The 14,474-nt window shown below is 37.4% G+C and overlaps 1 protein-coding gene across 3 annotated transcripts in view; it reads left to right on the top strand.

Moving 5' to 3' along the window:
* Window positions 1-2,530: 2,530 nt before the first annotated feature.
* Window positions 2,531-14,474, top strand: part of SUPT3H (SPT3 homolog, SAGA and STAGA complex component) — a 421,288-nt gene continuing 409,344 nt past the window's right edge. The window contains exons 1-2 of one of the 3 annotated variants that reach the window (XM_059938581.1): window positions 2,531-2,695; window positions 12,374-12,474. In XM_059938581.1, the coding sequence (XP_059794564.1) occupies window positions 12,374-12,474 (101 nt within the window). In that variant the 5' untranslated portion in view covers window positions 2,531-2,695. Of the gene's footprint in view, window positions 2,696-2,816; window positions 2,882-3,098; window positions 3,163-12,373; window positions 12,475-14,474 lie in introns of those variants that run through there. The other 2 variants (XM_059938582.1, XM_059938583.1) reach the window with 2 other exon arrangements.

Consider the following 14,474-nt stretch of genomic DNA (forward strand, 5'->3'; position numbering starts at 1 on the left):
AAATAGGAAAAGAAAAAGCCTCCACAAGCATCCTAATACATGACAGTCATGGGTCACAAAAGAGTAAGAATTTGCAGGTCACCTGGAGTAAACTGTCCACATGGCATCCACAGGAGAAGAAACCACTTTATTACAGAGATGGCACCATACTAGGCATGGCTTCTGCTATTATTTGGAGGATTAAGCCTTCTTTTATTATCTAATCTAGTCATCTTTTAAGATGCCAGGAGGCATTTTTGCTTAGATATGTAACCTTTCTGTTTTCATTAGTCAGCCTATATGAAGGTTATTATACCAGAGGAATGTAAAAATCTACAGTAACAAAGCTTCATTTTCCTTTAATGGCTTTGTTCAAGGGATGAAGACATTTTTGTGGTGTGATGAATTCACTTGGTCTCCTGATGTGTTTTTTCCACATGCTTTGGAAATCACGTGTTTTTCTGAGGGGTGGTAGTCATCAATGTCTTAATTTCAGCACCATTGTTTTAGCTTTGTTATAATGAAGATACCTTAGTAGCATTGATAATTTAGGATCTTTGATATTAATCGAATGGAGAATATTTTTGACCCATTGCGGGCAGGAGTGCTCTCAAACTACAAACAAAATTATGACTAAATTAAATTCTTAAAATAGATTTTAACAGATTCCAGGAGGTAGGAACACTAGGGTAACTCATGTGACTGCAAAGCTAAGATCTCCACCAACAGCAAAAGTCACAATTTCCTAAGAGTGAAATTTTGAGCTCCCTCTACCAGGGCCTGTTTAACTCGGTTTCCCTTCTCCATGGCACACTTTCATTAACTCCTGTTGTGTGTGATTATATGTAGGTTAGACACCAGTGGCTTGAGAGTAAGGTCTGGGTTCTGTCCCGAAAAACTAGGTCAAATCTGGCCTCCATGTGATGCAGGTAAAACTCCCATGAAAATATCAGTACGGCAACACTGACTGAACATAATTTTACTTGAAAGGATCTCCTTCCGGTTATATTTCCCTAAATGTACTATTAATATTTTTCTTAATTTTCTTCTATTTTCTTGCTAATGTACTTGAAAGGGCTTTTCAACTATTGTATAAACCAGTCTTCCTTCATAAGAAATTATGACGATTCTCTCTCACTGTTACTTTCTTCCCCTATACACTTTGCCCATCAGTGGATTGAGCCCTGATTTACACATTATGGTGAGCTTTTACATCTTAAACAAATTTATTCTTTTGGAACTTTATTTAGCAAGTATTTATGTGTTGGGGAGATTAAAGGAGAGCTAAAAACAAAATTAACAAGAGACTCAACTACAATCCACAGACGAAATAACCAAATAAGTTGCTATTTTAAACAATGTAAGCGAATAGGAGGAAGGGATTATTTCAGAACACAAAATTCATAGGCAAGAAAATAACTGAAGTAGTAATGCTTAAAAAAGACTTGATGAGGGTTAGTAGTTGAATCTCTGAAATATAATATTTGACGTCATAGGCATGGACTTAAGTGGGTAATAGTTTTCTTTCCGGAGCAGCTGAAAAGAATGTTAAAAACATAAATAACAAGACCACGTAAAATAAAGCAACTGAAATCACTGTCTTATGACTGTATTATTTAAAGAAATACATCTGTATCAATCAATTCTGAGAGGACAGGATGTACAGCTCAAAAGTGGGAGTGCAAGATTTTAAAATAAAAGAAGAGAAGCAGGCTAAAATTCTAAGGAAAAATAAATATAGGATCATCCATTCAGAAGCCTTGAAATAGCAAATAGTTTTCAATAAAAACGTGGTCATTAAATGCTTGAGCTTGGTAACATGAATAGGAGGGAAAAAGTCGCTGCAGACTATCATCTCCCACTGCCTCTGGAATGACTTTGCGCAGGGGAAGGAAGGATGGGGAGCGGTGATGTGCGAGGGCCGGCGTAAGGGGGGAGGGGTTTCACGGTCCCAGAAAGGGTCGCATATCCACACCCCGGCACCGCGGTCCTTTGGGGGAGGAGGGCCTTTCTGATGTCTCCGTTTCCTTGCATCGTCCCGGTAAGATCCCGGTTCACCCCAACTGCGCACAAGACTGTTACAGAGGCCAATCTCCGCCCTGAAGCTGAAAACAAACTTCCAGCCTCGATCACTAAGTCCCTCGAAAACCCTAGTCCTCGCAGCTCATTCTTAAGGAGTCCAAGACTGGCCTTGAACACCCTCCGATTCTCAGCTCATCCCCACTCATCTCCCAGCAGCCCCCGCACTAAGGGCCGCCGCGTGGCTCAGTGTCTCCCGCCCCCGGCCCCGCGCAGCCAGCTCCGCGCAGCCCACACCGCCCGCACCAACGCAGCATGGAAAGCGGCGGCCGGCGCGCTCCGCGACGCCCCGCCCCCAGCGAGCGTGGCGGAAGTGGCTGCCTAGAGAAAGGAGACCGCGCGCCACCTGGCCGAGCGCGCATGCGCCAGCGCCCGCGTTGAGAGTGGAGGGGGTGTTTGTAGCCCTCCCTCCTCCACCTCCGCCACCCCCGCCCCACAGAGAGAGTCGGGCTCACGCCATCTTGCTCCCCCCCCCAGTCCGCGCCCAGCCACCCTTTCCCTTTAGACACTCTCAGCCCCCTACCCCGCCCCTTTCCAAGCGTGTCCCGGGCCGCCGCCGCAGAAACCGCACCATCTCTATCCCCACATTCTCCACGCGGGACGCGCAGCCGGGTCTACAAGTGTTCTTAGAACAGAGGTTGTAGGGGGACCGGGGGAGGCGCGGGGGCGGGCGGGGGAGAGGGCTGGGGGCCGGGAGAGGCGCCGAGCCCAGCGTGTCTGGGCCCCGCCCCCCTACCCCCGGGAGCTGCCGCGGGGGGTCCCGGTCGTTCGCGCGGGAGGCTGAGGGACGCACAGAAGCAGCGTCTCCCGAGGCGCTGGCCCCGTGAGTCGGCCGGGTTCTCCCGCGGCGTGTGGAGTTGGCCTTGACTCCTCCCCGTAGGCGGGTGGGCGTGGGGCCAGGGGAGCTGGGCGGGCGAGCGGTAGCGGGCGTCGCTGGGTGTGTTCAGAAGCACCTTCCGCGTGTCATCTAGGTCGTGTTTTGGGGGGAAGAATTCTTAAACAAGGAAATTGTAGCTTTATGGGCGAGGTGGAAGAAGAGTTAGGTAGCGTTAGTAGAAGTGTAGCATCCAGGAAAAGGAAAAGATCGACTCCCTTCTCTCTGGGGTGAGCCCACATCTGTGACCCCTGGGGAAATTATTTAGCGTGTCTTTGGCTGGGTGTTCTGGTCTGTAAAATGGGGATAGTAATAACCTAGCTTAGAATTGTGAGGATTAAATGAGGTAATACAGGTTAATGCTTATAACAAGCTCCAGGCACTGATCAATTACCTGTCATTTTTATCTCCCTGTTTAAGGAATTCAGAATGACTGTGACCTGGCTTTCTAAGTGGAAAAATCAAGAAACTGGTGTGGATTTTTATAGGGGCAGTGGAATGTAATATCTGACACTCAGAGGCGATCCTGGAAATGTGTTGTTAACGTACACGTGGATAAGTGAGCTTAACTCCGTGAGGCTATAGAAACTTTAAACTCTTTTCGTTCCAGAGAAATGAGGATGTATTTATCTGGGAGGAGAGGACGTAGGGTTTTAGTATATGTGAGGACAGAACTTTGGAAACAGAATTAAATTACCTCTGTAAAGATTTACTTGAAGACCAAATTGAGGATGGAACTTGTGGAATTTCTGGTGGATGTTTTAGAGAGGCTGGATTTCACTGAATGTTATGAATAATTTCCTGATAGTTACTACTTTGCAAAAATAAAGTGCACTTCATTGTGTTATTGCAAGTTTCTTATCTCTGGGAATATTCAAGAAAAGATCTAGAGCAGCCTAGGTCTAGAGCAGCCCTGTCCAATGGAACTTTCTATCGTTGTGGAAGTATTCTGTAATCTGTGCTGTCCTAATATGGTATCCACTAGACACAAGTGGCTCTTGAGCCCTTGAAGTGTGGCTAGTAGTGCACTGAGGTATTTAATTTTTAATTTTATTTTAATTAACTTAAATATAAATAGCCACATGTGGCTAGTGGCTGCCTTATTGGACAGCATAGGTCTAGAATCTAGCCTTTGAGACCTTTTCCAGTTCTTGATTTTGTTGAGTTTTAAGTCAGAGAAGCCAACTCTTAGAACATTTGTTGCTTTAGGGAATTATAATTATATTCAAATAATGCCTTTCATTCAAATACTGGAGTTCAAAGCTTGGGTCTGTTAATACTTACTTACAGCTTGAAAATTAAAGCAAAGCATTCTTTTGACTCCTAGGTTGTACGGCTAACGGCAGATTTGTTTGGAGAGTCATAATAATACTAAGTGGAGTTTCCTTTAATCATTGTACTGTTTCGTGACTGTGGGTTTCCACTATCTTTTATCACTTTAGTTAGTTTTCAGTGAAAACCTTTCAACTCTTTTACTCCTGAGTTTTTTCAGTTTGAAAGATGGTGCTTTTTCCTTAACTTTTTGTATAAAAAACAATTTGATAAATTATAGTAGTAAACTGAGCGTTGGGCCATTTCAGAAGTAGTTTTGTGGTTATTGGTATTCAAAACTTTTGAAGAGATAAGTCTGAAATTTGGCGATATTTTGCAAGATTGCTTTCTTTGAAATACATAGAGTGGTTTTTTTTCAAGCAAATGTTTATAAAGTTAAGTTTGAAAGAAAAACATAAAAAAAAAACACCCCACTTTGTTTATAGATAACACACCCTTAACTCTGGCCTGATGTTTGTGAAGTGGTACCCTTGGTCTCAAGGCTGATGATAATCCTTGGATCTGCAACAAAAACTTAAAGCTCACGAATTAAGCATATACAAAGAGTAGTCCATGACACACAAATCAAAATGGGTTGCTCTTATGTATACCCTGCTTCTTCTGGGGCAGTCATGGTTTAGAGTCTGTTTGTCTCAGTATAATTATTAATAGAACTCCTTTCATTTTCAAAAATGTTCCAGTTGGGTCTACTTAATAATATGGTGACCCTCCTTTCAGGCTTGTTGAAATTTGGAATATATGATTTTAGGAGGATTAAGTGTACCTCAACCTCAGAAATGTACTTGCTTTAAAGTAGTGACAACTTTATTACTTATGTGCTTAAATAACATATGAGCTATCTGGAATAAGGCCAGCAAGTGACCTGTCCATTTAAGCCACAGGTAATTAAAATTTTCTACTTTTCTCCATATAATTGGATAGAAATCTTGGGCAGCTTGATTTTTGGTTCTCTCTTGATTTTTGGTGTAGGAATCTGCAAAGAAAGTTAGGCCATGCCAGTTAAATCAGAACATTGAGTATTCTTGTTGAAAATAATACCTGTTTTACTTTATGGTGAGGTTGAATAGTGAAATTAGTTAGACATCTACTTATTATATTAAAGACTGGTTTTGCTGATGGCTCACCTAAATAGTAAAGAAAAATAATTCTACTTAATGTTTTATTGTATTAATTGAATTTATACTGTAGTGGATAAAATATTTTATTGAGAGTCAAACACATTTGGTTTGATTCCTTACTGCTGAGGGTTAAATGAAGTAACCCATGTGATGTGTTTTGGGTGCAGCGAAGCACGTAAGAAGTATATACTCAATATACATTGGCTGGCTGCTCTAGCCTTAAGTTTATTGAATAATGTATCGGGAGAGAGATTAATGTTCTGAGATGCATTGTGGATAGGTGCAAAGAGCACTTAAAACTAATTCCAGAATCTAGATGTAGCCCTTTTCTGCCCTCATTCTCTCTGTGTGATTTCAATTAAGGTACTTAACTTTTTTGAGTCTCAATTTCCTCATCAGTAAAACGGAATTAGTACCTAACCTTATCCCACCTCCTCCCAGGATCGCTGGAGGCTTCAGATGAGAATTACGTAAATTGTTGTATTGTTTTACGGACGTTTAACTATTTAACTGGTTTCCTCTCAGCTTGTCTACCGACTACCTCCATTAAATCTGCAAAAACTGTTTACACATATTTTAATTTGTGAAACAGCATAGAGTGTAATAGACACTGTTACCTAAGATCATTCTCTTTGACAAATAATACTGTACGCCCCAGTAATGGTGCTATATTGATCTGGTTACAGTATATTCCCTGTACAGAACAACTCCATACTACTGCTAAGGGAGAACCAACGTTTTCATGGGCACTTGATGTGTTCCAGACTAATGCTCCATCTCATTTATTTATCCAAACATGTCATTCCCACTTAATAGGTGATACTGATGAGTCTCTTACTTTCTGGAACGGATCTGTAAGTTTTTTTTGCATTATACTACTGCCTCTGATAGAATCTGACTGATAGTGGATACTGAAGGTTAAATAAGGTTATGAATATTAAAATAACATGCTAACTGGCTTATAGTATGTACTAGTTGCTGAAAAACTGTGTTCATTGAATTCATAGAGCAGTAAATATAAAATATTATACAAATATAAACTATTTAAAAATCTTGAAGTGTACTTTTGCTATTTCAAATGCTATAGCAGTTTTATGACTGAATCCTTTATATTTTACTTTATTCATATTATTTGTTTCTGAATCTTTAAAAGACTATTCCTAATCATAATATTCTTCCCCTGAGAATATACATGTTTAATAATACTTTGTGATATGTTTTCAAGAAGCTATACTTTTGCTTGGATTCTTCATCATCATCGTCATCATCATGAACTGAGTGCTTTCTAGGTACCAGGCCCTGTCCTAAGTGCTTTGTATACATTACTTGATGTCACCTGTGAGAGGAGTATTTTTAATCTCCTTTTTAAAGATGAGGGAACTGAGGCAGGGAGGTGATGTGACTTGCCCAAGGTCACCTGGTAAGTGTTAGAGCCTGTGTTTGAATTCCAGAGCCCAGCTCTTTACAGCTAAACTGTGAGTCGGCATAGACAGATACTTCACAACAAAGTTCACTATGACAGACACATTGTGGAGGTCTTGTGAGTTAATTATAATCAACTTTTATTTGTGTGTTCCTTGTGGGATAGTAGAAAGAACTCTGGACCAGGAGTCAGGGGACCTCAGTTTTAGTCCCAGCTGTATCACTAAATAGTGATGTGTCCTTGGGCAGTTCAAGAAACCCCTCTGGACTTCAGTATCCTCACCTGAAAAATGAGGGATTTGGATGAAATTAGTGATTTTCAAACTGTAGTTCTGAACGTCAGCTGTCTTTGGCCCCCCCTCCCGCCAATTTCCATAGTTATACTTTGTCTGTTATAGTTGTTTATCCATCTGCCTAAGATTTACTTTTAAGCAAAGAATTCCTGAACTTAACTTTTAAAGTCATCAGTCTCCAAGAAAACTTAATGACAAGTCCCCTGGCTACTATGTGTACAACTTCTCAGTAATTCCATATTATTTTAGTGTGTTAAAACTAAGGCACTAAAATGGTAGGGGATTGGTAAATTTTAAAAAAATATGTATGTAGATGGACTGAATATTTCAGGTTACCTGGGATCAAAGCCTGTTTTTTGTGTTAGATTTGTTACCTTCACCCAGTGTTTTTACTCTTAGCTTCTTCATGAATAGGGGGGAGATACATGCCTAAGAGGGTGGTTGTGAAATATGTGAGCTAATACAGGCGAAAGACCCCTTATAAACTCCGAAATGCTTATACAAATTCACTTCTTTTTTACATGCCTCCTCCAGTAAATCTCCCACTCCTTTTTAGTCACATGAACTGTGTTTTTAACCACATGAGATCTTTTATTGAATTGTTTATATTTAATATGGACTTCTCATAAGGTTTAATATTTCTAAAATGTGAATCTGGACTGGAAGAGAATCTTGACATTTAAGAGAGCTCCTTTTTTGACATCCTTGTCAAATACACTTACTTCTTACTATTAGAAGTATAATTGATTCCAAATTTTTGCATATATCTGGAACGTTAACCATTGTCACTCAATTATATAATATTTTATGTAAAAACAACAGTGTTTTCAATATTGGAAAAATAAGCTTGCCATTTTTTCAGGGTTTGGATGTCACGTATTTTAGGATGATCTGATAGGCCCGTTGGCAGTGCACTTTAAGAACCATTTTTGCAAAGAATAAAATTTATTTTGAAACTCAGTATTTCTTTGAGAGTACTGGATGTGAAAGCACATGGAGTAGAAACCTACATTAATATCAGACTAAAGAAGAAAAATATAATAATAGAACTTCACGTGTCTCTGAGCAGTGTGTCACGGCTTCTGTGTCTGTAGGTTTAAAAAAATTATCGCTCATGTAGCCAACTGAGATAAGTAAACTCAGTTTACAATCCGTCTGTCTATAGGGAATTTTCATAATTTACAGGTGTTTTGATGTTTTCAATTCACGTATATTTTTTGAGCGCCCATTATGTTGCAGCCACTCTTCTTTACAACACTCCTCTGAGACAGGTAGAAACTATTCTTGACGGATGGAGTAACTGAACTTGAGAGATTAGTTGATCGTTATTACCAGGTTCTACTGGGTTGATTAACTTGAATTGGGGCATATATAAATATATTGGAATTATCATTGTGTTATTCCAAAACTAGGTATAGAAGTTTTAAAATTTTGCACATTTTAATTTGTTTTTTTTATTTTTTGCATTCTCAGTGATTGAATGATCGTTTGGTGTTATTTTTGCACAGCAGGAGAAATTTAGATCATGATGTAACTTGAGTTTTTTTTTTAACAACAAAACTAAAATATAGTGTCTAATAGTGTTGGCTTAACCATAATCGCTGCCTGCCTTTGGAGTTCTATGAAAATGAAAATGTTCTGATTATAATAGTTTTCTATTAATTTATATTATGTGGGATGCTCAGATTATGAGTGACTGAAATTGAGACTGTAGATGCTCAGAATCAGTACATAGTTCTGCTGAATTAATATTTCTCAGGAGTGAAACAATTTAAAAATTCCACTGTCTTTTAGTAAATGGGTAGACTGATGGATTTCACAATCCAGATTTTTGACACTGTTTTGAGGGTGTTGTAACTAGTTGTAACTAGTAAGAACGTTTTCAACTCTGAGGTATTTTAAGCTGAAGGTGTTTCATGGTATTTCTTCTTTGGTCATTTAGTCACTAAAAATATGAGCTATAAATAGAAATGCAGTAACATGTTCATTACATTTTTGTTTAATTCACATTTGTGATGTATAACTTTACTACAGTTAAAATTTTTTTGTCGTGGTATTTTCTGAGAAAAGGGGCATATCCTTAAATTCCATTATTGTTATTAAAAGATGTCAGTTTTTCTACTCTGGAACAGAATTTTACAGGTGTGACATAGTATTGGCTACTGGCTTAATAATCAGGTTTAAATATAAGTATTAATCAGAGATGAACTTATTCCTTGAGTTCACATTTAAACTGTGGCATGTTGAAATAATCTGGGTCTCCATCTGCACATCTGAATTCATTTTGTAAAATATGGCAAACAGCTGCATTTCAATTGAAAGCTAAAACAACTGCAGGACATTAACCCATTGAGAAGATTACAGTAGGTTTTCAGTTCCATGTTAACTGTATTTATTAGAGAAAATTGACTTGAGTGCTTCTGCTTTTAACCGACATTTTTTTTTTTAAATGTCCGGGAGATGGGAAATAAAGCATTGGAATGATAGGACTTTGATGTGTAAAGAAGTTAATGTCTAAAGAAGTTAATTATCTAAAACATCAAACAAAATGTGTGCACATGAAATAATTATTTTAAAGATTCTAATGCACTATCAGCTCATGATGTCAAGAAAAATGTTATTCACCTGTTTGATTTAAGAAGTAAATAACTTGACTATGAAAGGATGATCGTGGTTATAATAAACTAAGATTGGGATCTTTTCACTCTTACCAATACTCTTGATACGAAACATTTGCAGTAGGGGCACAACCTAAGAAAGCTGGGGTTTTAGTATGAATTTACTTTCTGAAATGTCTCTTCTTCAGAGAGTGTTAAAGCGAGGTGACTTGATTTGCAGAATGAAAGGGGTCAGTAACTCCAGCAGTATCTCAGGATAATCCCAAGAATGGCATGCCTTCAAATCTGACATGAGTCAACTTAAATCATAGACGGGTTAATACATAATCTTTGAGTTTAACATCTTCTCCAGGATGTCATATCTCTGTCAGTCTTCTCTTGGGACAAGTGAACCATTTTCTAAGGTCACTGGAAAGTCAAGTTCCTTTTTGAACTTGCTTTCCTGTCTTATTATTCCCCAATCTTGGACTGATGATGCGATTTTTTTTTTTTTAACCTGAGTTCCAAATGGTGTTGCTTCTTTTCCTCTATTATTTGTAGAAAAAAGTACTTATTCCAAAAAAGTCTTTGTGAACAAATAGGACAAATTTACGCTTAAAAAGACTGATGGTCTTTCATAGCACTAGCTTCTTTATGTGTTTTAGAACTTTGGTTTTCAGGTTCAGTTTGAGTGCAACTTTCTTCCTTCTCTTTCTCTGCTCTTGCAGTCTCTGTCTAGTGGTTTTCGCCTGGCTCCTAGGGACCTTAGGTTAGACCAGGGCTTATATTGGCAGAGAGTTGGTCCTGCCACAGAATGATATTGGGACATTCCAGATCTAGCCACCCAGCTACTGTGCTGCTTGTCTTAGGTCTCTGTCCTTTTGCCTTCTCAAAAGCTTCATATGTGGCCCATCTCAGGCAGTGGTTTGTAGTAGTTAATTTTTTCAGCTTTCATTCATGGGACCCAGCCTTTCCATCTCAGCCATCAGTGAATGACCCTGGTTCAAGTTTCCTTTATCAATTTTAAGCCTCCATTGCCCACAGAAGTGGTCAGATTAGAGGATGTATTAAGAAGATAGATTTGATAGCAGTGTGGGGAATGAACTGAGCTGCAAAGAGAGAAGCTATAAATAGAGCTCAACAAGAAAGGGAGGAGGTTAAAAACATAAAGTAGAATTTATTTGGCTTCTTACAAATTATAGGGTGCAGGAGAAGGAGTCAAAGATGATGACTGAGATTTTAAGCCAGGCTGACTAGTAGCAGTAGTGATGTCAGTGTGAAAACAGAACTTATTTTATAAGGAAACTTAATTAATATTTGTTGAATTGTATTGAGGTCTTTCAGTGAAAATATTCAGGTTTCTTAAAGTTTGTGATTATGAAATAAGGATAATCTAAATTTGTCACAAAGAAGCTTTTAGCAGATCAAGAAAGGGAAAATTCTTGAGTTCTTTCTGTTTATAATAGTTAACATTGTGTACTGACTGTGTGCTAAGAACTATTCTGAATGCTTTGTTTATGTTAGTTCATTTAATCCTCACAACAACCCTAAGAGTGTGCGATTATCATTCCTGTTTTACAGATGAGGAAACTGAGGCACAGAGACGTTAAGGAACTTGCCCCGAGCCCTAGTAAAGTAGTAGAGCTGGGATTCTAACCTAGGCAGTCTGACTTCTGACTCCTAATTATTTTACTGTACTTAAAGTTCTCAGTACTGCTGTACTTTATTATATATTTTAAATCTGTTAATTCTTCTTTAATCAGCAAAGTATTTTTTAAAGAAAATGATAGTATTGCAAAATTTATATAAACATGAAATAATAACTAACATTTATTGAGCACTTACTGTGTCCTTGAGGTAAAAGCCTGAGGCTTTTATCTACTTCTATTACCTTAATGTTATTTTCACTCATTCTTGTTTGTGGGACTGCCACATGTAATAAATAAAATGACGTATATTAGGATTAGCATCTAGTTTTCCCATTATGCATCAGCTTAATTTTATTGGGAAAAAAGTCACATTTTATTTTATTTTATTTTTTAGTTTTTTAAAAGTCACATTTTAAATTCATGAGTAATTTAACCATAAGATTATAAAATATCACAATGCTTACTTGTAATCTACTGATTGGCTTTATTTGTATTATTTGTGTTTTAGGCTGTGGTTCAAATGGGAATTAGATTATGTTTTGGTTTTCTAATTTTGTATCTTACAGCTGTGCAACTCTTTCTTTAAACGAAATCTTACTTGGGACCCCAATATATGAAATAGAAAAATCAGAATTCTTGTGTTCTGGGTGGAACTGCTTGGGGGCCACTGGGAGCTCACTGAAATATTGCTGGGGAATCTTTGGGCTCCGTGGAATGGAGTTTGAAAACCACTGAACTTTATGAAAATATTTTAATGAGTATTTTTCTTCCAATACTTATTACAAAATATGTAATGAGAAGTTTATCACCCAAGTGAGTAATTTTTTTACATCATATTTGACTAAGCAGTTTTCTACCTTACTCTTTCATTTTAATAAAGAACAAGTATGGACAAATCAGATTTATGTAAAACAAATCAGAATTTAAAAAATTTCTGTACTTTTTGAAGTAACTTATAATTGCTTCCGTTTTCCATGCATTTACTTATAGCTAAATACATTTTGTAAGCTGAGTTCTCTTTTTTATTTAGATGAATAACACTGCAGCCAGCCCAATGTCTACTGCCACTTCAAGTAGTGGAAGAAGTACAGGGAAGTCTATAAGCTTTGCAGCAGAATTGCAGAGTATGATGTAAGTATGGCTCTGTATCTCAGTTATTACTATTTTAAGTTTATTCATGTTGATAAAAGACCATAGAAATAACGAGATTTATAAAAATTAACTTGGAAATTTGTACTTAAGTACAAATGAATCAGTCTGATAACATTTTAAATAGCCGTATATGGAAGGGACAAATTGGTTAAAAATGCTACAGTGATACTGTATTCAAAAAGTAAGTATTGGTTCATCTTCATAAAAGAATGAATACTCATGTAGACATTTGTGCTCTGATTATTATCTGCCCAAATCTGTGTTATGGATTGCTTATTGCTATTTTAGTTTTAGATTTAGAAAATTTTGACATTGATTATATTCTTGGATAGTTGGAAATATTTTCACAGAGTTCTCAGTTTTTCTCACATGTCAGTCATAATCATTCTGTGAGCCTAATTTAGTTTTCAGTTTTGATAATATTTGAAATCACTGTGTTTCAGAACTTGAGAAAAAACTTAGGACATTTAAAAAACACATTTATTTAGTTTTTGAGAAATTGCATAGTCATTAACATTTCTTTCCTAAAGCTCTTTTCAGCTTGATTTCTGGCTTCTTTCATTGAGTGAGACTGCATATCTTGATTTGATGAGAGGTGGTGTATTTATCAGAAATGTCTGCTGGCGCATATTAGTTTTTCTTTTTTATTGGTCCAGGAGACAATTTTCTGCATAAGGGGGACAACACATTAGAGCTCTTCTTTTCCTATGGATACATTATTCATGACATACCCAGCAATTTTAAAAGAATGTTTCTGTTGAAGGTTTAAATGGGTGTATATTGATAGCCTTCATAGTGGATTAACTGCACTTTGTGATGATTATTGTTCAAAGGAAAAATGAGTTCGAGCATATATCTAATGGTTGCTTGGTAAACATACTTTAAACAGCATCAAAAATGTTCAGGTCACAGGTTCTCAAACTTTGGCCTCGGGACCCCTTTATACTCTTAATTATTGAAGACCTTAAACAGGGTTTGTTTATGTGAATTGTTTCTATTCATATTTATTGCTTAGAGTTTAAAACTGAGAAATAAAAATTATTTACTAATTTATTTGAAAAAATAATAAACCTATGATATGTTAAGTGATATATGCCCTATAAAATAGTTATATTCTAAAACCAAGAATTGGTAACACATTTTGTTAGCTAAGATGAGACTAATAGAATGTGTTAATTTAGGAGTTGTATGAGGTGAGGCTGTCTGTTAAATTATGGAAAATGTTAAGGGTTTATGCTTGTATATACTTTTGTATGTTTAAATTTTTTAGCTATGGTTTAGTAACTTTATGTTAAACTTTTATGTTGTACTATGTTGATTATATTTAAAAATACTAGACATGTTTTAGAATGTTTATAGTAAAGTGAGGAAATTAATTTTCCTGTAGAGCCAATTCATTGATCTGCTTTGTATTTTTAAAAACTTTTAATTTTGAAAATTTCAAACTCATAAAATTATTGTAATAGTATAATGAACTCCACGCATCCATCATCAGACTAACGCTAATTGTGTTTTGCCAGTCTTCTTCTTTTTTTTAAAAATTAATTAATTTTATTTTATTTTATTTTTGGCTGCGTTGGGTCTTCGTTGCTGCTCGCGGGCTTTCTCTAGTTGCGTTGAGCAGGGGCTACTCTTCGTAGCAGTGTGTGGGCTTCTCATTGCGGTGGGTTCTCTTGTTGGGAGCACGGGCTCTAGGTGCACAGGCTTCAGTAGTTGTGGTGAGCGGGCTTCAGTAGTTGTGGCCCGCGGGCTCTAGAGCGCAGGCTCAGTAGTTGTGGTGCATGGGCTTAGTTGCTCCGCGGCATGTGGGATCTTCCTGGACCAGGGCTCGAACCTGTGTCCCCTGCATTGACTGTCCCACCAGGGAAGCCCCTTGCCAGTCTTCTTTAACCTTTCTCTCTACTCTTCACTTTTTTTTTAATGAAATATTTTAAAGCAAATCCCAGACATCATATTTCAAATTTGGTGTTATTTATTAA

The sequence above is a fragment of the Balaenoptera ricei genome, chromosome 11 (assembly GCF_028023285.1).
Source record: "Balaenoptera ricei isolate mBalRic1 chromosome 11, mBalRic1.hap2, whole genome shotgun sequence".
In the NCBI taxonomy this organism is placed as follows: Eukaryota; Metazoa; Chordata; class Mammalia; order Artiodactyla; family Balaenopteridae; genus Balaenoptera; species Balaenoptera ricei.